Here is a 23,123-nt window from a genome sequence, read left to right as displayed (position 1 = left end):
ACAATAAATAAATATTACCCTTCTCACTCTGGTTCCGTCTGTCTTTATATATGGCGGGGAATTTGCTTGACCTTGGACTTTACCCCATGTGTTTAAATTGCTAATTCGGGGACTACGCTTGGTAGCAATAGATCTAGTGACAATACATTGACACCAGTGGAGGTTGCGTTGGCACAAATTAGTATGGTCATTTCTGAATTGGGGAGAGTGAAGGAGAGGGTCTGGATAGCTGGTCAAATGATCTTTGGAAGTCAAATTTTGCCATCTGACCAAGGTTAACATTTTTTGGAATGTAAAGTGGTCCTCTATAGTTCACCTGTTCTATTTTGGTAGCCCTCTGTCTGGGCATGCAACGATTAGCCCTTCTCTACCACCGTCTCTACCACTGACCTCACTCCCTAGTTGGTTCATGTCAGTGTCTGTGTGGGTGCTCGCATGTTCTATTGGCAATTCTCAGCAGACTATTGGCTTCGGTTCTCAAAGTTAAAATGCAAATTTCAAATTGGTCTTTTCATGCGACACAAGCCCAAGCGCCTTAAACTACTGCCATGTCCTTTGTCCCCCTGCAAAGTGCTCTTCACCATAGTTGACCCAATCCACCTCAGACACACAGGATGGATGCAATTTTGAAGTTTTAGTTCTCGCTCCTGAAAATTAGCAACTTCTTGCCGTTCTGCTTGACCTCTGAAGGTCTTGCCTGTGTGCTTGTGAAGTTACAACTCTCTCCACATCTGTGCATGCTACAATTGTCAAACACTAATGTCTCACACGTGAAGTTGATTTCCAAATTTCTAGCTTCTACCAAACTAGGTAACATAAAAGTATGTAGCAGCATTTCAATGACACCAATGTCCTGGAGCTGTTGCGGCTGTCAGCCATTATAGTTTGGGTTCACAAACATGCATGGGAAGGAAGCTGCTTTTTACGAAGGACCCTTGGGAAGGATTGACTAACGGGGGCCTGTAAGAAAAGATGGAGGTTTAATCTATAGGATTGAAGTTGGTGCCCCTGCGGATTTTGATGCAATTAAAAGTCTAGTATGGGTGGTTTGACTTGGCCATTTAAACCTTTTGTTTTAGTTCAAGTAACTATCAAGTAGTTCACTCTTTTAATATGGAAGATTCCCTATCACACCTTCTCCAGGTGAAGTATAACTTAACAAAAAAAACATTATGGCTCCACTCCCAAAGAAAACAGCCATATAGGAAAGGGGATTTATTTATAGATGTATGGCATTTAAATGAGCTGTGTTATGTCGGGTGACTAGGTAGACTTGTGGGTCACTCTGAGAACAGAGGTGGAAAGTACACATTATTGTAACCTACTTGTCCACAATGTTATGTCTTTTTCCTGCTCTCCTTGAAAAATAACAATCTTACCTAATTCACCCTCCCTCTTATCGTCCCACCTACCTCCTGGAGCCAAAAACATACCCCTCCTGCAACTATCCCAACGTCCCTCTGCCCCCTTGCCACTTCACTCTGCATTGCTCTGACGCTGGCCTGTTCCAGTGACCTGCCCACAGGTTTCGGTGCATCGGCCATACATCTGTAACGATGAATGCCTCCTGCTAAACTCGGCACAGTTCCCAAATCTGTCAGTTGTATCACAGTGATGGGCCACCGGACGAGCACGCACTGCTTCTTGTCGGGCCAGGGAGCTGCCGCCTCTGCTTCCCTCCGGTTAGGTAAGCCCCATTTGGGTGGAGTAAACAAAGAGTCATTGCCCTAGCCTCACATGACGGCATCTTCCACCGGTGGTCAGTCATAGCAGTGGAACACAGTTTTTGTGTATATTGTCTTAAATCCACAACATATGTAGTAAAACATGTATTTCTGTGATAACTGTACAAACTCATTTTATTTACATATGAATACATGAAGGGGGGGGAGCGTATAGCACGCAATCCTTCTACATCAAACTTGTTCCATGTGCAGAGCATAAGATAAACCCTGTTTTTATCTTAACGGTATGAGTTACCCTGTGCCCATACATTTCTCTTTCAAGGCCCAGTTGTCCTTATTAACCAGATCTTCATCCAAATACCCGAGTTCAGTTCGAACTGGCCACAGGAGCCCTCACATGCCCAAGAGGGGCAGCCACTACTCAATCCTCAAAATGTAGGGAACTAGGAAGAAAACGTAACCATCAAGTCGCCAAAATATCAACGAACTGTAGTGCTTCAGTAATACTTATAAAAATAAATTAATGTTCCACAAAGCCTTGTGCAGTATTGCCCCAGCTTAGCGCCTTTCAGTCAACAGACAATCTTCAGAGGCAAGTTCTAGAAGCATCAGAACAGTAGGTGAGTGATGAGATCAGCCTTGTGACCAGTCATTCGATTTATCCCGTTGGCTGCACCTCCACAAACTAATGCTGATGGGCCTATTGGCAATTGGAGTCTGGTGATCATTTTAATTCTTGCCAGGATCCCCTTCCAAAAACGTAGGATTTTAGGGCACCGTCCTCACATATGGGTGAGTGTTCCTATTCTCCACGATTTCTTCAGCACGTCTGAGAATAAGATGGTTCACTTATGAATTCTGCAAGGGGGTAGATGCCAAAGAGAGCTGGTTGTGGAGGAACATCCCTTATCAGTTGAATATCTTGATTTATTGCACCCTAATCCAGATATGATCTCGCAATTACGTTTGATAGTTATCCAAGACTTTCGCCTGCCTAAGCATGTAGGACATTTCATTTGGGAGATCAACCCTATCTAGTTCAATTTACATACGTTTCTTTAAATGTCACTTTCAAAGTACACCTCGATGATATCAACTGATGAGTTTCTGCCAGCATTGTCTGAGAATCCGCGATCCACTGACGCATTGGGGTATAGCAAAACCTCTTGGCTTCTTTTAGAAGAAAAGCTTTTTGCAATCCTTAGAAATTAACAGGATAGACCTGGATTAAAGTTAGACTTCTAAAGGCCACCCTTCTCAAATGCCTTCCTCTTTTGCCTAGGAGAGAAATATTGTTACACCGGACCAGGGACACGGTTCAAATCTCCCTTCACATTGCTCCCACAGACATATGTCCCTGCTCCAATAATAATGTAGTCTGAGTGGGCATGTGTGGAGAAACACCTGTGCACCCAATGAATAGGAGGGTGATCACTGAATCTTAACCTCCTGCTCAATATAGATCCAGCAAGCAGGTTGAGCCATGATCCCTCTTCACCCACCGATCAAAAATGTGAGAATTGTGCCACCCAGAAGTATGATACAAAGCACACAAAGCTCCCCCACGACCCCCCCTTGTCGGAGAATATTTCATCATTTCTTTTGCCGATACCCTTGGTTTGTTCTTAACCCAAATTAATCTTAGCAGCCTTTACTGGAGCTTGCGTTTAGGTGTTGAAGGGATTTTAATTGGAGGGTACGGACAAGCATATGAAACTCAATGTATTGGATCAGTCTTTATTTCTGCTAGGCACCCCAAACTGGAGATTTCTTGCCCATTCCATTAGAAAGTCTTGAGTGAACTGCTGAAGCCGGGAATAATATGATATGATATGGCATTTGTAACGCGCCTATACACAAGTGTTTCAAGTGTTTCAAGGCGCGACGAGGCAGGGAGGGGGGAACAAGGGGAAGACAGACAACGATCCTACTAGGCCAGGTGTCATTCAGATCGCGCAAGTGCAGGGGTAAGGGGAAGGGAGAAGTGGGAGGGGAGGGGGGGGGGAAGTGCAGTACAAGGTAAGTAGAATAAAATAAATAAAAGGCCAGCTGGTGGCAAGTGCAAGGTAAGTGCAGACAAGTGCTGGGAACGGGGGCTGTAGGGATACAGAGACAGTCCCGCAGTGCAGGAGTTGCCAGGGAGGCAGTGCAAGTGGAGAGTGGCTGGGCCCAGGACCGAGGTTGGCGAGAGTGGCCCAGTTGCAGATTCGGTGCAGATTCAGCGAAGAATTAGCAGGGGAGAGGGAGAGAGAAAGCAGAAGCAAAGAGGAAGGTTTTGAGGTGCTTCCGGAACCGGAGATGGTTCTCCTCAAGTTTCAGGGAGGCAGGAAGGCTGTTCCAGAGGGAGGCCTCTGCTGCAGAGAGAGATCTACCCCCAGCTCGTTGCTTCGAGAAGCGGCTGACCCTGAGGGAGTTGGAGACGGATAAGCGAAGGGCTCGGGAAGGAAGATATTTAGGAAGAGAGAGTTGAAGGTATTTAGGCCCCAGAAGGCCTTGTGGACAATGCAGAGGGTTTTGAACTTTATCCTCGCAGCCACTGGGAGCCAGTGTAGAGACTTCAGCCCTGGAGAGATACAGTCCCTGGGCTTGAGGCCAAGGACAAGTCTTGCAGTTCTGTTCTGGATGAGTTGCAGAGGGCGGAGAGTGGAGGCAGGCAGATTAAGATAGAGGCTGTTACAGTAGTCCAGCTTTGAGAGAACCAGGGCTCGTGAGACAGTGAGCTTCTGGGGGAAGGAGAGGAAGGGAAGAATACCTCTGAGGAGGTGCAGCTAGTAGTGTGACTTCTTAGAGACATCAGATATATGAGGAGAGAAGGAGAGTGTGGAGTCAAAGATAACCCCGAGGTTTTTTGCCTTGCAGGTAGGAGCAGGAAGAGGGCCAAGAGGCCGGCCAGAGAGCTGCAGGGAATGAAAATGAACGCTACAAAAGTCCATCAGAAATGTTAATTTAACTCCTAACATCTAAGGGGTCACTCAACCACAGAAAGAGCAATTGGTTTTAATATATACTCTGAACTGTTTGGGTATCGAAATACAGGGGCGCTTGATTTTTGCATAGTTTACCTTGAAGCCAGACACCCTCTCAAAAGTGGTAATTGTGTATCGGTCAAGCTTAAAAAGTATATTGTCCGCTGTGGCGAATCTCAGGAGTTTGTCCCTTCTCCCCAATGGGTAGACCTCCCACCCCCTATGAGGCTTGAGAGGTGAGTCTGTTCCGCAATACCCTAGGGGTAGAGGCAAGTGGGAGACATCCCCCTTTGCGGACAGACTCCCATTCCTGTGAGGAACTCCTTAGAGGACCTTCCAAAACATCTTCAAACCTTCCTGGTAGACATTTATGTGAAGAGACGACCAGTATGTATTATTGCCAACAGGGAATAGCATAGTCCCCTTTAAATTCCCATAACACTGGGATGAAGATGAAGTATGGAGGAGAAGAGAATCCACAAGAGAAAGAGAAGGAACACAGGCTTATGCAGGGGAAGCCGGATGGCTGTGTAAGCCCAGAAAGGGGAGGAGCCTGGTGACAAAAAGGGGGAGCCTGCAAATTGAGCACTAACTCTGGAGAGCAGAGGCAAGGTGCACTGTGTCCTGCAATCGTGGGAGAAAGATGAGCACCAGACTCACTACAGTTGGTTGCGAGGGAGCAAGGAGAAGTGGACCTGAACATGCCCTGTTCTGAGGGAGAAAGAGTGGTGGCATGACCACGGGAGATTAGTGGTGAACCGATGGTGCATGCAACAATGTCGAAGCCATGCAGCTGTGCAGACATGGTGCAGGCCGGTATACGGTGTACCGTACAGCCATCCAAGACAACCCGACAGAAGAGGAACAGACAAAAAACCACGAGACGCCAATTTTAGTGGGAGAGTAAGTCAACCCTCAATGGACTTCTGAGCACAAGTGGAAGTCACCTGCTTCAGTTCTGTGCAGAGTCAGGTAAGTCTTGCCAGTGTTAGTGAGTCATGGGTACATTTATGATGCTTCTCATCAAGCTGAATGGCATCCCTCAGGTGTGCCTCAATCCCTCCCAAAGTTTTTAGCTTATGGGACAACCTCGAAATACACTAACCCCGGAGGAATGCTTTAAAGGCGTCCCAACAGTCGAGTGTGGAATAGTCGGGGGTCAAGTTAGTCTGCCAGAACAAATCGACATCACCCTGCAGGTGCTCGATAAAGTCTGGGTATCCCATGGCTCTTAAATTATGATGCCATGGTGGTCTCCTACATGGGGCATTAGGAATATTAGGAGGTATAAGCACCAGCTCATCGTCGGACAGGGTTGATCCCAGTATTTCGCACCTCTGGATCATGTAGGTTGCATTTCCTGGGATGAGCCAGTAGTCGGGCCTGGAATAACTACCATGGCGGAGCGAATAGAAGGTGTATTAAGTGTTGTCCATGCATAAACCGCCAACCGTCAATAAGCTTTGGATAGTCTGAGGGTTGGAAGGGCTGTTAAATTGTGCAGGGTAGGGCCCTGGGCCAAGTCTTCTGCCTGTCGGTCACATGAGGTGTCAAGAGCTATGTTGAAATCTCCCCCGACCAACGTAAGTGCCCCCAGAAAGCATGCGCACTCTGTAAAAGTGCAGGTAAAGTAAGATGGCGCATCGGCAGTGGGTGCATATATGTTAAGGAAGGTAAGGAGCTACTGTTGTATGCAACCATGGATTACAATTTACCTCCGGTCTGTCGGACAACATGTGGATAGTCTGGAAGGGTACTTATCTGTGGATCAATATCGGCATCCCTCTTTTGCCGTGGCATGGGGAACCCAACCCCAGCACAGTTTTACCGATTAGATGGCATTCGGATGGGTCTTCTGTAGGAAAATATTGTCCCCCCTGAATATCGCACATGTAATTAAGATGCCGCCTCCTTTTAATAGGGTGCCCCAGGCCCTGGACATTGAGTTATTGTAGTCGGAGAGATTGTCACATCATAATGGGGGAAAGTAAACCAACGAGTGCGCATATTCATTGCCCTGTTTCATATATATTGTCCTCAGTCACCTAAGCAATACTTGAAGTAGGTGATCCCCAGACACACAAACCACAACCCCAAACATTCATTAACATGGGAAACATTGGGACAGAGGACCAGTATCCAAATACAACAGTAATAAGCCCATTCATGGAAATGGCAAGGGCAGATCTGGAGATCTCCCCCCTCTTACACGCATACCAGTACCCCTACCTGTGGGACTCTGGCAGTTTTACCCAATCACAACATAAAGACGAATTGGGTCCAGTGTATGCAAGCTAAACCAAACTGAACCGGGGGTGGGGGGTTTGGACGTGCCCGGGGTGACAGGCGGTTGCTGGCAGTTGACGCTGCCATCGTCTGCCACTTAGCCAGTTGGCAGTCATGAGAAGGCTGGCATCTTGCAAATGTAAAGACTCCTCTGCTGTGTGCTGCAATAGTGCATCTGTGAGTCTGTGAATAGGTGGCGCTCCTCGAATCTGAGAAGCTGGCAAGGATGTGAATGTGACCCCCCCCCCTCTCTCCACCACATCCATCCATCCATCCATGAGGAGGAGGAGGAGGAGGAGGAGGAGGACCTTCCAGGTTTGTCGGTCAGTGCTTTGTCGCCAGCCCTTCATGATCACACTGTTCCCCTAGGCCATCTGTCGGTTCTCCTCCACCTGTCCCTCGGTCTCCATTGACGCAGAGGGGGCACACCGTCTTCCTGCATCTTCTCTCCATCAGCAGATGGGAGATTGTGGTGATGTCTCGCTGGTGCATAAAACGCCAGGCCTCTTCAGGTCCTCAAAAGAGTGCCATTGCTTATCCAGGAATATAAACAATATGACTGGAAACTTCAAGTAGTATCTGTGCCTTTCAATGCCTCAAATAGGCGGTTGAACCCTTTTTCTGTGCCTGGAGACCTCAACAGAATAATTTTTTAACAGCTGGACCTCCGTGCCCCCCACTCGTATCGTCCCCACCGCTCAATATGCTTTCAATATGGCTAGCTTATGTTGAAAGTTAAGCAGGCGCATTGTAATGACACAAGGTCGCTCTCCTGCTGCCAGCTTGGGGACTGGAGCAGTATGCACTCTCAATTATATATAACATTGGGTCTTGGATGTGAAGCTTTTCCTGGAGAAGGGAGTGAACAAAGGATTCCAGGTCTGGTCCCTATGCATTTTCCGGGAGGCCAACCAAGCGTAGATTATTCTGGCGGGACCTGTTTTCCTGGTCCTCCAACTTAGCACCCAGACGTTGAACCTCTTTGATTATTCCATCTAGGTCAGATGCAGCTACGGTATAGTTGTCTTCAAGCAAACTAATGCACTGCTAATTGTCCGTGGTATGGTCCGCTAGTGCAGTCAGCCGAGTATGGACGTCTCTCAAATCCTGTTTAATAGCCTGTACCGTTGTATTCATCTCCTGTCTGTTGCCCTATGGCCTTCATCTTCGCCAGGATGGCTTGTATCTGCATTTGGATCTCCATCCCAGGCTGCCTCCGTGATGAACGGCGGAGTGGAGTGACGGAAGTGGCTGTGTCTACTAAATCCTCAGTGGTGCAGATCTGAGTGGGCCAGGACATGCCAGACTGCCGCCGTATAAAGTGGAAAAAGGCTCCCCTACGGCAAAGAAAGACCACGGCAGCCGAGCATCCAGGAGGTGCACAACACTTTCTTAGAGGCACAAGAGGGTTTCGGCCCAAATAGATTTATCTTTGTACTGTACTTAATGACCCATCACAGGTGAGCGGGTGACCATGAGCATACAGTCAATACTTGCACTGACACTTGCAAGCGGTGTGTTGCCCAAGATGGGCCTTCGTGTCTAAAGTTGACAGTCTGTTGTCGATGTTGGCACCTCATGCGCAGCTGCTAAGCAGGCCCCCTGTCCATTGGGGAAAGATGGCGATCGCAGGATGTTAATGCCTGTGTTATCCTGTGTTGCAGTGTATCTCCCCACAAAGCAAGGCGCCACACTCCACCAGCATGGGGCAATTGCCTCAACGCAGCCTGTTATGTTGCCATCTGTCAGATATATATTGATGTAGAGTCTGGGAAGCCAGGTTCGTCAGGCTTCATATCAGCCCCACCGGTCTGTCCGCTCCACCATCGGAGGCGGATCGGCTGCACGGATCCACCCAATCTGACAGGGATTTATCGGCATGGCATTCACCACCCGCAGTCAGCTCCTCCTCCTCCCCTAAGATCTGTTCGTCTCGGCAGCAGGTTCCCGCCGACCGGGGTAGCAGGCCGGTGTATGGACGTTGTAATCATGAAGGGCTCGGCCCACCACTGGCCATGCCCAGGACTTGGTTTATGCCAGCACTACCTTTGAGGTCTCCGTCAGCTACCGCACTGGCAGGTGCACAGCATGTCCCCAGGGTCTAGTAGGCTGCAATCTTGATGCGCACATGTGCAGGCAAATATTCATGCAAACATTGCAGTCACCTACTCATCTGCTCAAGCCACGGTGTTATTTTGTAGATGTCAGTCACCCACAGTATTACCCCTGGTGGTCTCCATGCTTGTAGGGGTTACACACTGCCCCACCCATTCCCTGCAACATAAGGTTGCCCCCTTCCTTTAAGCTCTGTGGTGCAGGATTGTGCCAGTCACATCTTGGGGCACCAATGAAGACTGTGCACGGGGAGTGGCATCTGTTGTATAGGTCTGAAGTATGCAGAGGGACCCAGCACGGCTCTCAAATTGCTCCTCTGATTTCCCCAAGAAAATCTGCCCATGCCAGGCTATTCCACCGCACTGCAACCGTTATGATGCATCTGGTTGTGCCAGTGCCCTTGAGGGCATCCTCTGTCACACAAGTGGTTCTGCCCTGCCCCCCACCAATTTCTTCTGCTCCAAGCATTTGTAACCATTCTTTTATATGTTCTTATGTCCTTTTCATGGCCACTAGCACAGCTACATGTTACGCCATTCAGCTCTGTTGGGTAAATGGTGCCATGTCCAACTCTGACCAACTCTAGCAATATTTCCAAAGTCTGTGGGATGTTTCAAAGTGTTTCATACAGTCCAGTCTATGATGACAAATTTAGACTCCAAGATTTCTTAAAGGATTTTAGTAAATAGTTATAAAATCTAAAGACGTATGTAATGGATCAAGATCAAGTTGGCATCATAGAAATTGAAAAGCCCTTCTACTTGAGAGGAATCAAGTGCTGGTGGCGAAAGAGGACAACCCTCTCGCACTGGTTCCTTTTAGTTGGATGCGGTGCACATTTGTAACATAGTTGACTGGTGGCTCATGGGGGAAGGCTTTATTGAAATCTGGATTTGGTGGAATTCCCTCATTGAGTGTTCCCCACACTCGTTGAATGTTCCGCACCATGTACAAACATCCCAAGGAAAGGATTGCCCCAACCAGATGCCTGGCAGAAGAGGACCCTAAAAAGAAAAGGTTTCTCATTAAGGCTGTCCCTAATCCCCACTTCTCATTATGTGGCAATGGGTACTTTAGCAGCCAGGAATAAGGCTAATTGGCAAACACTGGGTATTTAAAAGGTGCCAGGCTATCACAATTAAATTGTTCAATTTTCTTAGGGGGTTGTCCAACAAAGTTCACGAAGGTTTGGGGCAAATGGGAGGAGGCTGGTGGTGGGGGATCTCAGTGGGCAGGTGTAGATGTTGGATATTGCCACGATTGACTGTCTCGCCGGACTTCTGCAAAATGCCCAGAAACTTTATTTTTGGATAACTGCTCAGAGCTGCAATGTAGGTTATGTTCATGGCTGGTTTTCTGCCTTTCTGTTTCTTGTTTTTGTTATGCAAAATAAGTTTTAAACAATAATTTTAAAGTGTTCAATATTCTTATAATATTCTAGGCAACTTTAAAGGTAGAATATCTTTAGAAAACGTGATTGCGTGTGCTTGAAGGCACCCCCAGTTCTCCCTCACACATTCTGGTGCTTGCTTTATGTATGTGGGAATTGAACCATTCGCATAGTGAGCATGCACTCGCCTGGGCTTTTTGAATGTTTGTATTAAATGGAATGAAGGTAGACCAACCTCCGGAAAATGTGTGGGGCTAATCCACACACATTTTCCTATGCTTAAACCACAACAAAAGCATAGAACTGTGTACTCCGGGCTGGACAACGCCTACAGGCACATTCTGCCCCTGTCCTATTTATTTGGAATGTGACATCCGAGGAATGCACAATGTCATTCCCCAGGAAGGAGGACCACCAACCTTCCCCCTGCCATGGTCAGCCTGATTTACTGACAAAGGTTCCATGAATGCGCCCTGCTCTTTGTTTAGGCCTTGCAGCTGGTGGCAGCTTTAATCATCTCAAGAGGGGGTATTACAAATGGGCTCATATGGGGCCTGGCTGCAGAGGATAAAAAAGGAGGCAGGAAAACCAGCAACCTTTCATATTCAACTGTCACCCTGAAGCCAGCTCCCACCCCTCAGTAGCGATGGCAGTGAACTGTCATGTCTGGGTCTGTTTACAGTAGGCAACCCTGCTAGAGGGACCCCATTTATAAGGTACGAGAATGTGGTTTGCAGGAGCTAGAGCGTTTGGTCTCACTGCAGCTTCAAGGGAGACCTGCTGCTTTTACCAGGGACCACACAGGGAGGACCATTAACCAGCAAGTCTCTTTGAACACAGCCGACAACAAGATGGGTGGAACTTAGTGGCACAAGGGAGTGAGTCCAGATGGGTGCAGCTATTTTAGTTCTGCGGCACACCTTGTCCCTGTCTTCACCCCTTCATGCCTTTACCTTTCCTGTTGCACTGCACTTTGGTGACGACCTCACGCATGCCGGATATTGTTGGTAGGAAACCCAGGATTGGGTCTTTTGGGAGATCTGAAGACTTCACAAGCAGTACATAGAAAGAACTCAACATTGGTCCCTGGCTGAAGGGACAGTCTCCCTTGCATCTTCCTCCAGTGAAGGAAGCCCAGGATATTCAAAGAGGGAAGCACAATCCCTCCCGTAAACATCTCCCAGGGAATAGACAGAGATGGAGAATTCGGATGACCCACCAGCCCCTCACACATTCTGGCGCTCGCTCTACGTATATGGAAAGCACTACATTGAGGTTTCTTGCAACCCATCAATCCTAGTCTTGCCTCTGTTAATATTTGCAGTGGTATTTCTGTTGTGTGGTTGACATGTATTCATTTCCATTCCAACCTTTATCCATGCCATTCTGTTGTCTCCTTTTGCTCGATCGTCCTTCTCCTGAATAGAACTTCATTGCTATCTGTGTCCAATCTAATAGTGTAAAATTATTTTCTAAAATAAATGGGCCCAGGAGTGCGGGGGGTATTGCTACATTATTTTTCATTGTGTTCCAATTCTTTTTTTTGTTAATGTTTTTTTTTTACTAAATCTGATCTGGTCTCAGGTTGTGTATACTCTCAAAACCTACTGAATTGAACTATGTAAACCTGTCTCACGCACATCATTTGTGTGCACCGTCCCTCTCCCTGCATCTTTCTCATTAATCCCAATACAGCGTTCCTCAAACCTTCCCGCATGCTCCTAATTCAATTAACGATGGATTTACAGAACATTTTTTGTTGTGACCATACATATTTAAAGGTCAGCTGGGATTTAATTAAGCAATACAGTGCGGACCTGTTGCTTTCTTCATTGCACCCTGTGGCACGTGTTAACGCTCAACCCCCATCTGAGTTTCTGTATCAAGTGAAAAGCTGATGAAAGGATTCCAGGACCAGAGTGAAGTGCCGCCAACACAAGTTACTGCAACTTTTATCACTGGGAACCACACGGTTGCAGTCGACATCCCTTTTACAAGTGATTGTAATGGCTAAATGCATGCCCAGGGTTGTAAATGTGTAATCCTGGGCAATTTAGCATCACCTGGGAGCACCTGCACCTGCAGGACTCCATGATCATGGGTATAATGTGCTCCTGAAATATTCAGGTGAATAGGATCAACCAGATCCGGCTGTGTTGAAAACCTACTGTTGCCATTCACCCCAGAGTTCCTGCTTGAACGGCATATCCCCACTGACCTTACCCACCCCAACACACTCTGCCTTCTCTGTCACTTGCACAATAAATTGCCTTTTAATCCATGCACATTCCTTTGTGAAACCTGCTTAAGACCTATGCTACCTTCTTGAAGAAACACAAAACTGTATCGGCCAGTGTGACTTGAGTGTAGTCTTTTTTTTTTTTTTTTTAATTCTTTATTTTTGTTGCACATGTGTCTGGAGTATGATCTTATACAAAGCCGATGCCGTTATCTTTTGAGATCTCCCCCGTGAACATATATCCCAATCCCATGTTAAGTGGTGGTTCATTAGGAAAGGTCAGACATATACTTTGTATGGCTGCCCGTATACGGGAATATTGTTGTCTGGTCCCAAGCGTATTCTCCACTACATCCTTGATATCATCCCACTGGGTAAAGTGCCCATCCGTGAATAGTTGACCCCATTGTGATATGCCCCTGGAGGACCAATGGCGGGCTACTTCCCCCTCTATACTGAAGGGAGTCTGGGGGTCACCCCAGAGCGGCATACTCGGGTGGTATATCTTATCCGTGCCATATATCAACTATTTTGGGCCACGCCGTAGTCACCACTTTTGTTGGTTTCAGAGAGTTATAATGCTTGGAAGTGGGCCTCGTAAATTGGTGGAGCGCCAACACGGCCTCTTTTTCGGGCTGGCTCGGTGCAGGGCCCGCTGGGTTAAGAAATGGTGTGGCCCACTGGGCGGCATGCTGGGCCTGTGCAGTCAAATAGTATAGTTCGAGGTCCGGTGCCAACAAACCGCCCTTTGGGTAGTCATCAGTAAGTACCCTCCAGCTCAACCTAGGGAGACCACCCCAAACAAATGCACTAGACAGCTTGGACAATAAGGCCCGCCCCGGCCAGACCGGTACCGTACTAAATAAATAAAACAGCTTTGGGAGAATTATCATTTTCACTAAGGCGATCCTACCCATCATGGAAATGGGGAGAGCACTCCAATGCTTTAAACTTGAGTGCAGTCTTAACCGTCTTATTACCAATCACTGTTGGTTATTCCATCCTAAACCTTCTGCATTGCTATGTTTCGCGATGGATGTTAAGGGGGTGGATGCAATAATTCACCAGGATAGTGTACTTTGAATGTGCACTTCTTCTTCAAGGTCCTAGTGGCCTCTGGCAGTCTCAGCCACAAGATGCAATCCCCTTTATGCCCCCACACCCTAAGAGTCTGATTTTGTGGATACACCTGTTGATATTCCTAGGCCTCAGCCTCACGTCCTCCCATTTGTGTTGCTTAATTTTTCATATCTAGCTTTGGGGCAACACAAAGGCCTGGGTGGTGGCCTTGTCTTCTCTGAGCAGGGCTCTGTCAGATTAGATCAATTCATAGCCTCTGTTTGGAGCTACATTGCAGTATACAATCATTTCCTTTCCCCTAGTCTGGTATTATTTTAGTATACCTTTTCAAGTTCAACGCATATTGCCTATTCCTGCTTTCCTGAATAGTGATCAAAGCTGGGCCCGTCCTTAGTTTTGCCTAGACCTGCCTGAATTTTTTTTCAGGCTGAAAATAGATGGCCCTTATCCCCCTTGGGCACAATTATATTTCCTCTTTTAAACTATGTAGTGCACTTAGGTATATCTTTACAGAACTCAAGCTGCAGTGACTATCTAAATCTAAACCATGAATTATTTTCTGTTCTACTCACCGAGGGGAAGCACACAGGAATTAGAATGCAGTTGAGGTTTCCACTTTAGTTGAATATCATTATGTTAAAGGTATTTGTACCGTGCACTGTCACCAACGTAGTTGGTCCCCAGGCGCTCTGGCGGATCTATAAACGACAAGAGGTGGGATGGGTTAGTAACGTGAAGAGGCAGTAGGATAGTGAGATGAGTGGTGTTCTGTTGGCAGCTTCAACTCGGTGCTGAGCTTTGGTGCGAGCATTGGATCGGTGTCAATCCGTGAGTGCTGTTGGTGCGACTTGTGTTGTTGCAGTGTTGTGAAGTGCATGCAACTTGTTGTGCGAGAGATGGTTGTGTGAGTGTTTTAGGCGAGATAAATATTCTGAGAGTTTGAGCTTACGTTGCTTAGTGGGTTACCTGACATTTAACATGCTAACATTCACAGTTCTGTCTAAGTGTGGCACTTGCTAACCTTCACAATCCCATCCAGAAGCGGCGCAGGCTAGTGTTAACAATTGTAAGTGTGGCACCCGCTAACATTCAAGTTTCACCCAAGTGCGGGCATGCTAACATTCACAATCCTATCTAGATGCAACGCAGGCTAATGTTCACAATACTATCTAGGAATGGGCATGCTAATATTCACAATCTTATCTAGATGTGATGAGACTAATGTTCACAATTCTATGTGTGGTACATGCTGACATTCAAGTTTCATCTAAGTGCTGGCATGCGTTAACATTATGCCCAATTAGATACAGGATGGACATTACACAAGGTTTATTTTTTGATTAAAAAGCTATTCTGTGCCCATAGGATATCTGAAACCTCAAACCCAACGAAAACATTTCCACATTTCTTGGAGAAATAGACAATTCGTCTTCCATCTCAAACACCTCACCTAAGGATGCATGGAACACATCGTGCTTGCATTTTTCTTTGAGTAGGATGATCAGAGGGCTTGCTAACCTAGTTTGACCCTCGACTGGCAAAATGGCCTCCAGCAAACTCTGTTCTGCCCTTCTTCAGCTGCTGTTGCCTAGTAAAGACCAGGTCACGCTACCTTTTGGGTAATCGCAGTGACCAAAACGCTCTTCCAGGTTGTCGACAAATGGGGTCTGAGCCCTTACACTGTTGGATCTGCCTGGCACATTTGACTGTGTATCACAGCATCTTGACCAAATGTCTCGTTTCTCTGCAGTAATGCCCTAAAATAATACAATCTCTTCCTTTGGCTCCGTCCCAATGCATTGCTATGCCTCCTGTGAAGCCTAAACATTATTTCCGTCTTTGTGAGGTTCCCCAGACTGCCTCCTTGAGTCATGTACCCCAACATCCAGGAGATCGCAGCCTGAACTAATTTCCTCTTTTAACCTTCAATATTTCATTTGTGCAGATGGTGCAGATACTAATTGAATTGTCAGTTTCTTTTTTAAATGGAAATCTTGCAAAACGTATGCCTTGCTTTGTGATGGCTAATTATGGTGCTCGGAATTCTGGGCCAACATGCTTAGTATGCCTTTCTATTGCTTGCTCAGCAGGGAATCTTGGAATTCAGCTAAAAGGCAGTCTATCTTTCTACCTTCTGATGGAATTTGTTTCTAAATCTTGTCATCTGCTCCGGCTGTAAGGACTAGTTCTTCGAATTCCGCCTTTTAACTAAAGCCCGCCCTGTGGTTGTGCCTCTAGTTTTTTTTCAAGACTGGATGTTTGGATGCCACAAGGCCTCCCAAGCCACTTGCTCGTGTGGCTGTTTGAGCACCCTCAAAGCCAGCTTAACAGTACTTAGTCCACTTTATTGGCCTCCTGTTGGCTTCATCATTGAAAGCAAGACTTATGCTTTGTGCGCCTCACTTTACATGGCAAGGAATCCTCTCATCGGCTGAATTTAGCAATACTGACCCAGGCAGTCTTTGTTCTTCATTGGATCACCTTACGTAAATTCCAGCTCTCGGAGATGGGAGGCCGAGCCTTCTCAGTTGAGGGGTCAATGCTGTGGGACTCCTTGAGCAAATCCGTTCCCGTCTAGACTAGCATGACTTTCCCGGATAATCCCACCTCTTCTCTTCCACCTCAAGCCTTACGGCAGACATTAATGCCAGAAAGCCTTCATTGGCCCTTAAGCCACCATAAAAAGACTAATTTGATTTCGTTATGTAATGCCGGGGTTTTCAAACTTTGAGGCTGGGACCCCTGTGAGGGCGCAAAGGATGTCCCGGGGCGACACAAGGCTTTTTAGAATGGTATCATATTGACTGCTTTTAATATAGAATATATGCATTTATATGAAAATATAAGCATTTGTAGCTTGGAGGGTGGGGGTGGCGAAGCAATATTTCTACTCCAGGGGGTGGATGTGGCTCTGTTTAAGTTTGAATACCACTGACCTAATGTCTTGCTCAGTGGAATAAACTTACTGTTAAACTCTACTTGGTAAACCATAGGCTGCTGTGAATCTTCTTAACATCGGCTACGTAACTTGCAGACTGATCGAATAAAATCGAGGAAAATGTCGCTGTGAACGCGTGTTGTACTTGTGCAGCCAATTCTGATTTTTAAATTCTCCTTGGTTAAGAATGATTATTTTATGATGAATGAGTGCACCAAATTCTGGTTTATTTCTCCAGTTTGAACCTTTCATAACTCATAGACCTGAAAAGGCCAAGTGTTTTGTGAACTCTGCCCACTTTTGCTGCCAGTTCTGAGGAAATCTACTTGGCGTTCCTTTCTTGGTGAATCAAGGAGGCTGTGCCCACCCCTCCCCAAAGTACTGGTGCACTGTAGGCGTGTTTGAGGTCCGTCGTTTTAAAGTAATGTGTCCCGATGGCAAGGTAGAACAAAATAACTTTTTTGCATGGGACCTGGGCAGCGGAGGAAACATGTTAGATTAATACCTTTACTGAAAGGGCAAAGGCATCAATGGAGTCGCGCTGTTTCAGTTGTACTGTAATGCATTTCTCACTGAATTCTTTTCTTTTCGCAGCTCCGGAAATTGTGAACTATGAGCCCCTTGGTCTGGATGTGGATATGTGGTGAGTCTAGAAGGAGCGCATTTTCGCCCTGTGCGCCATAGGTTTACTTGACTGCAGCCTGCCTAACTTTACCTCATTCTATCTTATCCTCAGGAGCATCGGTGTAATAACCTACATTCTGTAAGTAAAGATTTATTTTCCAATCCCACTCTCCAAAATTGCTTGTGAAACTGTATTGGTGCATAATGTGTTCAATGGTGCTTGGTAATTATGCCTACTTCCAAGTAACATTTAGAGCCATGCTTGCCGTGCCCGGGTTAGAGCGATTGCATTGATTCCCTGGGAATAGAAAGTGCTGCGGTGTCACCATCGGACATTAATCAGCAAAGGGAGAGAATTGCACCACAGGGGCAGAACATCTGTACAGTGAAATGGTTGAGTGATTTGCCTTCCAGTTTGCCATAGTTGTGCTTACTTAATAGGCTATCAGAGGAATAAAGTCCGTAGTTTCCTATGTTTTCTTATTTGGTTGTGTTTTGTTCTTTCTTTCTGTACAGCTTAAGCGGTGCATCCCCTTTCTTGGGAGAATCCAAGCAAGAGACTTTAGCGAATGTGTCGGCGGTGAACTATGAGTTTGATGACGAGTTCTTCAGTAGTACCAGCAACCTAGCCAAAGATTTTATCCGGAGACTTTTAGTCAAGGATCCAAAGTGAGTGATGTGCTCTGGGTTTGCCTTTGAATGCTGTGCCCAAGTGATCTTGATGTTCATGGCTTTTTTTGTGTAGAATGGATTTACTGCTAGCGCAACCCATTCAAATAACGATACATCTTTGGACTAGTTCCTTAAATCTTGCATCCCTGTGAATCTAGATCCACGTCCGCATTAACCACGTAGATCTGCTTCAGACCAGGCATTCCATTTTCCTGGGTTATCCAAAATTCCCCTTCTCTCCAATGCATTACCAGTGCGCCACCATATTGCAATCCAACACAAGCATCAGAGTGTATGGCATGAAATGGTTCTTGAGCCGCACGCCCCACTCCAGAGAGTAATGATCCTCCTCGCTGTTCCTCATGCCCGGTCTCCTAATAACTAAAGCCCATCTGCTCAGCTGACAACCATCCTCCCTGGGGGTAGCCAATGGTGTCCACTTCATGGCAGATGCTTGGCTAGCAAGCATGCCGGGTGAACCAATTTATACACTACACATGGAATGCTGCATCCTGTGGCAAGACCCAACAGACTTGTTTTCCCACTATACAAGCCCAAAATGCCTCCATCTTGGTGCATGCACACGTGTGTGTTGGGGGGAGGGTCCCTTCTGTGTGTTGGCACATACGGCACAAGATTGGGCATTCTCATTCTGTGTTAAAGGAAATGAGCAATGGATTTTGTATGGAGCGTGTTATGCTACAGTGATTTTAAGTTTTGCGCTCTTGGATGCATTTGTTGATCTCTAAACAGGATCATCAATTGGCCTTACAATTCTCGGTCTACATCGTTCCCTCTGCAACACCTGGCTCTCGGTTCAGCTATTGTTTTCTTGCCCCTTTACAGAGTAAAAAATGGTTTTCCAGCATGTCCCAGTTACAAAAAGGAGCTATACAAATGTGATTCCCTTATGCGCCTGGGAGAAACATGACCAAATCAAGCCGTCTGCCCTAGGCTGTTGGACAAACTGCAGGACACTTGCACTGTGAATCTCAATCCGTTCGTCTCAGCAAAGGTTAGGAATAGGCTCCCAGATGAAGTATCAGAACATTGGTCGGAGCCTCTCGCTGTCGAAGGTCTCGTTTGTGCTCCGCCATTGCCTTTTCCAAGCATTCCCAAGTAAGGGAGCAAAGGCTTCTCGAAGTCCTGCAACTGGCATGGTGAAATAGCCGTATTCAGTAATCTCGGCCCTGGATTACAGTTTGAATGAAATCATTGGGCTACAAATTTCAGGAATAATGCTAGACGATACACCCCAAGCTAGTTGAGTTCCATGCCCTCATCCTTGTAAAGCACTTTTGGCCCTTGAACACCCTTTTCCAATTAGAATCCTAAATTGATCTGGCTGGTGTAACTACTGCGCTGAAGAAAGTAGTTGCCACTTTGCCAGAGGCACCAGCCTGCACTTGCAACAATCTTGGCAACAGCACGATTTTTCTGACTGTCAATCTCCTGATCAGGGATAGGAGAAATTAATCCAAATATTAGTGTTTTAGTGCCGCCAACAGCCTATTGATGTAGTGCTGAGCTTGATGGCCAACCCTAATGCATACTCATCCCTACATATATAAAGGTTACCAGGGGCAAACGGAGTAGCAATCGGGAACGGTCCTCATGCAGTCTGCTCAATCCCGCAATTGGTAACTAGCAGGACACCCCCAGGTAATTTTGGAACTCTAAACAGAATCCATAGCCCTTGTTCTTTTTGAGCATAACATCCTGTGATGGATCTTTCAGGAATATATTGTGACGGCATGTTCTCTCCCTGCCACCTAGATGCCATGGTCCGGCAGTTCACACTGCAGTCCTTTTGCTAGGACTTCTACCAATAGTAAAATAATAATGGGGTTAGTGAGCACCTCTTCCTTGACCCACATTGTAACCATACAGCTGTGTGGAATAATTCCACCTGTCTTTTAATCCTGGAAAATGGCTGTCTATAAAAACTTGCTAAATCCCCAAAACCCAGGCCTGGAATTCATGCACTCCATGGCTTGCAACATAGTACCCCAGCCAATGGAGTGAAATGCCTGCTCGGCATTCATGGAGTCAACAGCAGTCATCCAGCCTCCCAACCCTTATTTTCATTTTAACACATGCCTCCGATATTCTCCGCTCTACTCCTCCAGCAGACTGAAGTCTGGATGTCAACCTTCTGGTTGGGATCACCCACACAGGAAGGACACTGCACTTTGAGACCACCACGGTGAACACTGGCACAGAACAAAAGCCAAATAACATAACATTACCTTTCTTAAACTAATACATGTATTACATCGGGCACAAGCCCTGTTTGGTCCATGCTCGCCAGGGTCTGTAATACCTGCAGCCCTTGTGCTTTTACTGTAACAAAAATGAGGCAACGATTTGGCATGCCAAAGGTCATTAAGCCCACCGATTTCCAGATTCCAGTAGGATTGGAAAGACTGCCTCCCTCACTGCTAAAGGTAGGGACCTAACCAGAATCTCTGCACTGTGTTCCTCCTGGAGCTTGAGCATTAGAATATCCCCGCATTCCACACTATGGTTCAGCAAGCCCTCTGTTACTCCCTGTGCTCATGGTTTTTGCAGCAGACCTTTTCTCCTATTCTAAACTGGGCATTTAACCCCTGTGACTAGTCGGAGGGTCTCGTCCTTCCGATGAAACAAGGGAACCCCGCTCCCGTACCCAAACCAAGGCAGTTACTAAAAATTCCCAAAACATCCCCTAAGGTAACCCCTCAAGTGCCATATGATTGTATGTATCTTTGTAATAGGACACAAATTACATGGAATAATAGTACTGAGACGAGGAGGCCCTGCATGGGTGCCAGAAGACAAGAGAGGTACATACAACGTTCTAATTGCTTTGCAGTTACTAAAAAACATTCAGCCCATAAAAACGGAAGAAGGAAGGAATCCGAGAGAAAGAGAAGTTGGAGTCAGAGAAATAGCTGAGGCTGGAGTAGTAGGAGGGGGAGAAGTGGAACAATGAGAGGGAGACGGAGAAGTCTGGGGAATGCTGGTGAGCAAACTATAAGTTACCCAAATGGATTGTGGCCATTTGAAAAAGTGGAGAACTGGAGCGCATACCCAGAGAAAGTCTGCTTGAGGGTGTTAGTGGACACAAAGTGAAACCTCAGACCCTCACTGGGGTTGCGACACCAGATCCTTGCAGAAACCAGGCAACCAGACTCTGATGCTTTTAAATCCTGCAACTAATTCCTCACTGCTGAGAAGGTGCTTGCCACCAAACCTCATGTCGGAGTAAGCCGACAACAGAGGCGGGGTACCTAGAGGGAGAAGGGTGCGCCGCCGAGCTGGGTTGCCATCTGCAATTCCCCTGAAAGACTGAAGGGGGAAACCCGGAGAACAGAGACTTCCTTCGCTGGTGTCAGCAGTGCCAATCTGGGGGAGACTGGCAACACCCCTGGAAGCCCCCCTCAGGTCGACCAAACAGCTGGGAAGCGGGCAGTGTAGAGGAGCTACTGATAGGTATCACATTGGGAGAGTGGGCTGTGTCTATTCGTTGGGAATGAGACAAGTTGTAGAGCGGGTAAGGAAATGGTTGTAATAGGTTGTATGGATATAATCATTGGAAATAACATCGAGGGTGACTCCCCAACATATTTTAGGACTGCTGCAATTATATAAATTCTAGTCCTAGAATATTTGGAGAAGTGTTAGATAGTGCCTTTAAGAAAATATCAAGTCACCCACATTGTTATTTCCAGTTATTTATATACTGGATACCATTGTAATCCCAAGAATACCACAGAAAGAGACTGAGCTCTGGTATAACAAAGTGTGATGTGAAGGCTGGAAGGGGGCGAGGGGGAACCGATAACCCCAAGGAATGTAATGGCCCCAAAAAGGATTATAAGCCTAAAAGTAATATCGCCCCATTTGCCTTTAAAACAATAAGCAACTGACAATTCTGGATGTGAGAAAACTCTAACTACCGGGCAAAGAACACAGCACAAATAAAAGGACAAATACTTGGAAGGTTAGTGGACAAAGTATACTGGGTCAGTGAAACAGACACACAGACCTTGGCAGGAGAGTAGCCCAAGGCTGCTAGTCAAACTAAAACCCAACAAAGTACCCCCAAAAAGAGAAAAGTATAAAGGGACTCATAAGGAGTGGAAACCATCCCTTTTTGGAATTACTGGACCTTTCATAATTTGGAACATCCTGGTTTGGAATTTTATCCTGGGGAATTGTTGGAATTGGACAAAAGAGGATGCCCTAAAGACGGGACCCAAAGAAACGACACAAGAAAGCAGAATCAAGCTCCAGAGGAGGAGTAGAACTTTCTTTTTGAACAATATAAATGCTAGCCTACAGGAGACCAGTGAAGAGACATTTCCCTTGATTTCATTTCCTATGTTTGAGATTAGTGTGTGGGTCACATTAGGTTTTGGACACAGGACAGAGGACTTTATTTTGGCCATTCTACAAAAGATGCTGGTATTGTTGGGATGGGAAACCCTTGGAAAGTTAGGAATTTCTCCAACCCCTTTTTCTTTTGTTTTCAATAAGTGACTGCATATCAAATAACCAACTCTGTGTCTGTCTCCGACTTCTGATTTCTCACACCCCTCAATCTCACAAAGCCTAACCAGAGCATTGCTCCCCATCTTCAAGCAGCAATTGAGAGTACAACTGACACGACTCCATTGTGCCATCTGGAGTGCAAATCACCATTTTGGTGTGCCTTAGCCCTAGATTCCCAACTACCAGGCCAACCACACACCTGATCGATCACCATGACACAAACCCCTCCAAGAGGATAGATCAGGAGCAACATGCTCCCCTTGGAAGCAAGACGACACGAGCAACACAGGGTCGATCCCCGGGTCCGTGCTTAGAAACGTTAGGGTATTAAGCGCGTTAGAAATAACCGATCATATCATGAGCAGAATTCGTTTTGGCTGTACACATGAACCCAAAACCAAGGGTAATGAATGGCATTGTTATGTTAATCTAACCGTCCATGTAAAGCTTTATTTTGCCCACAAGTATATGAACCTTTCAACTCTCTGTAAATACAAACGTGAGGCCTCCCATAGTGGTGCTTTAGGAGCTATGGTGCAGTTATTCTTCTAGTAAAACTTGAAGATCTGTTGCTGCGGTTCATCCCTAATAG

At 46.4% G+C, this 23,123-nt stretch overlaps 1 protein-coding gene across 3 annotated transcripts in view; it reads left to right on the top strand.

Moving 5' to 3' along the window:
• The window catches only part of DAPK1 (death associated protein kinase 1), a 986,032-nt gene that overhangs the window by 491,249 nt on the left and 471,660 nt on the right, over positions 1–23,123 (top strand). For all 3 annotated transcript variants that reach the window (XM_069625713.1, XM_069625714.1, XM_069625715.1), the window contains exons 6-8: positions 17,294–17,342; positions 17,436–17,462; positions 17,840–17,992. In XM_069625713.1, the coding sequence (XP_069481814.1) occupies positions 17,294–17,342; positions 17,436–17,462; positions 17,840–17,992 (229 nt within the window). The remainder of the gene's footprint in view (positions 1–17,293; positions 17,343–17,435; positions 17,463–17,839; positions 17,993–23,123) is intronic.

Source organism: Ambystoma mexicanum, chromosome 6p (genome assembly GCF_040938575.1).
Source record: "Ambystoma mexicanum isolate Mex_15411 chromosome 6p, UKY_AmexF1_1, whole genome shotgun sequence".
NCBI lineage: Eukaryota > Metazoa > Chordata > Amphibia > Caudata > Ambystomatidae > Ambystoma > Ambystoma mexicanum.
Note: the sequence above shows the minus strand (reverse complement) of the source record. Positions and strands in the feature narration are given on the sequence as shown.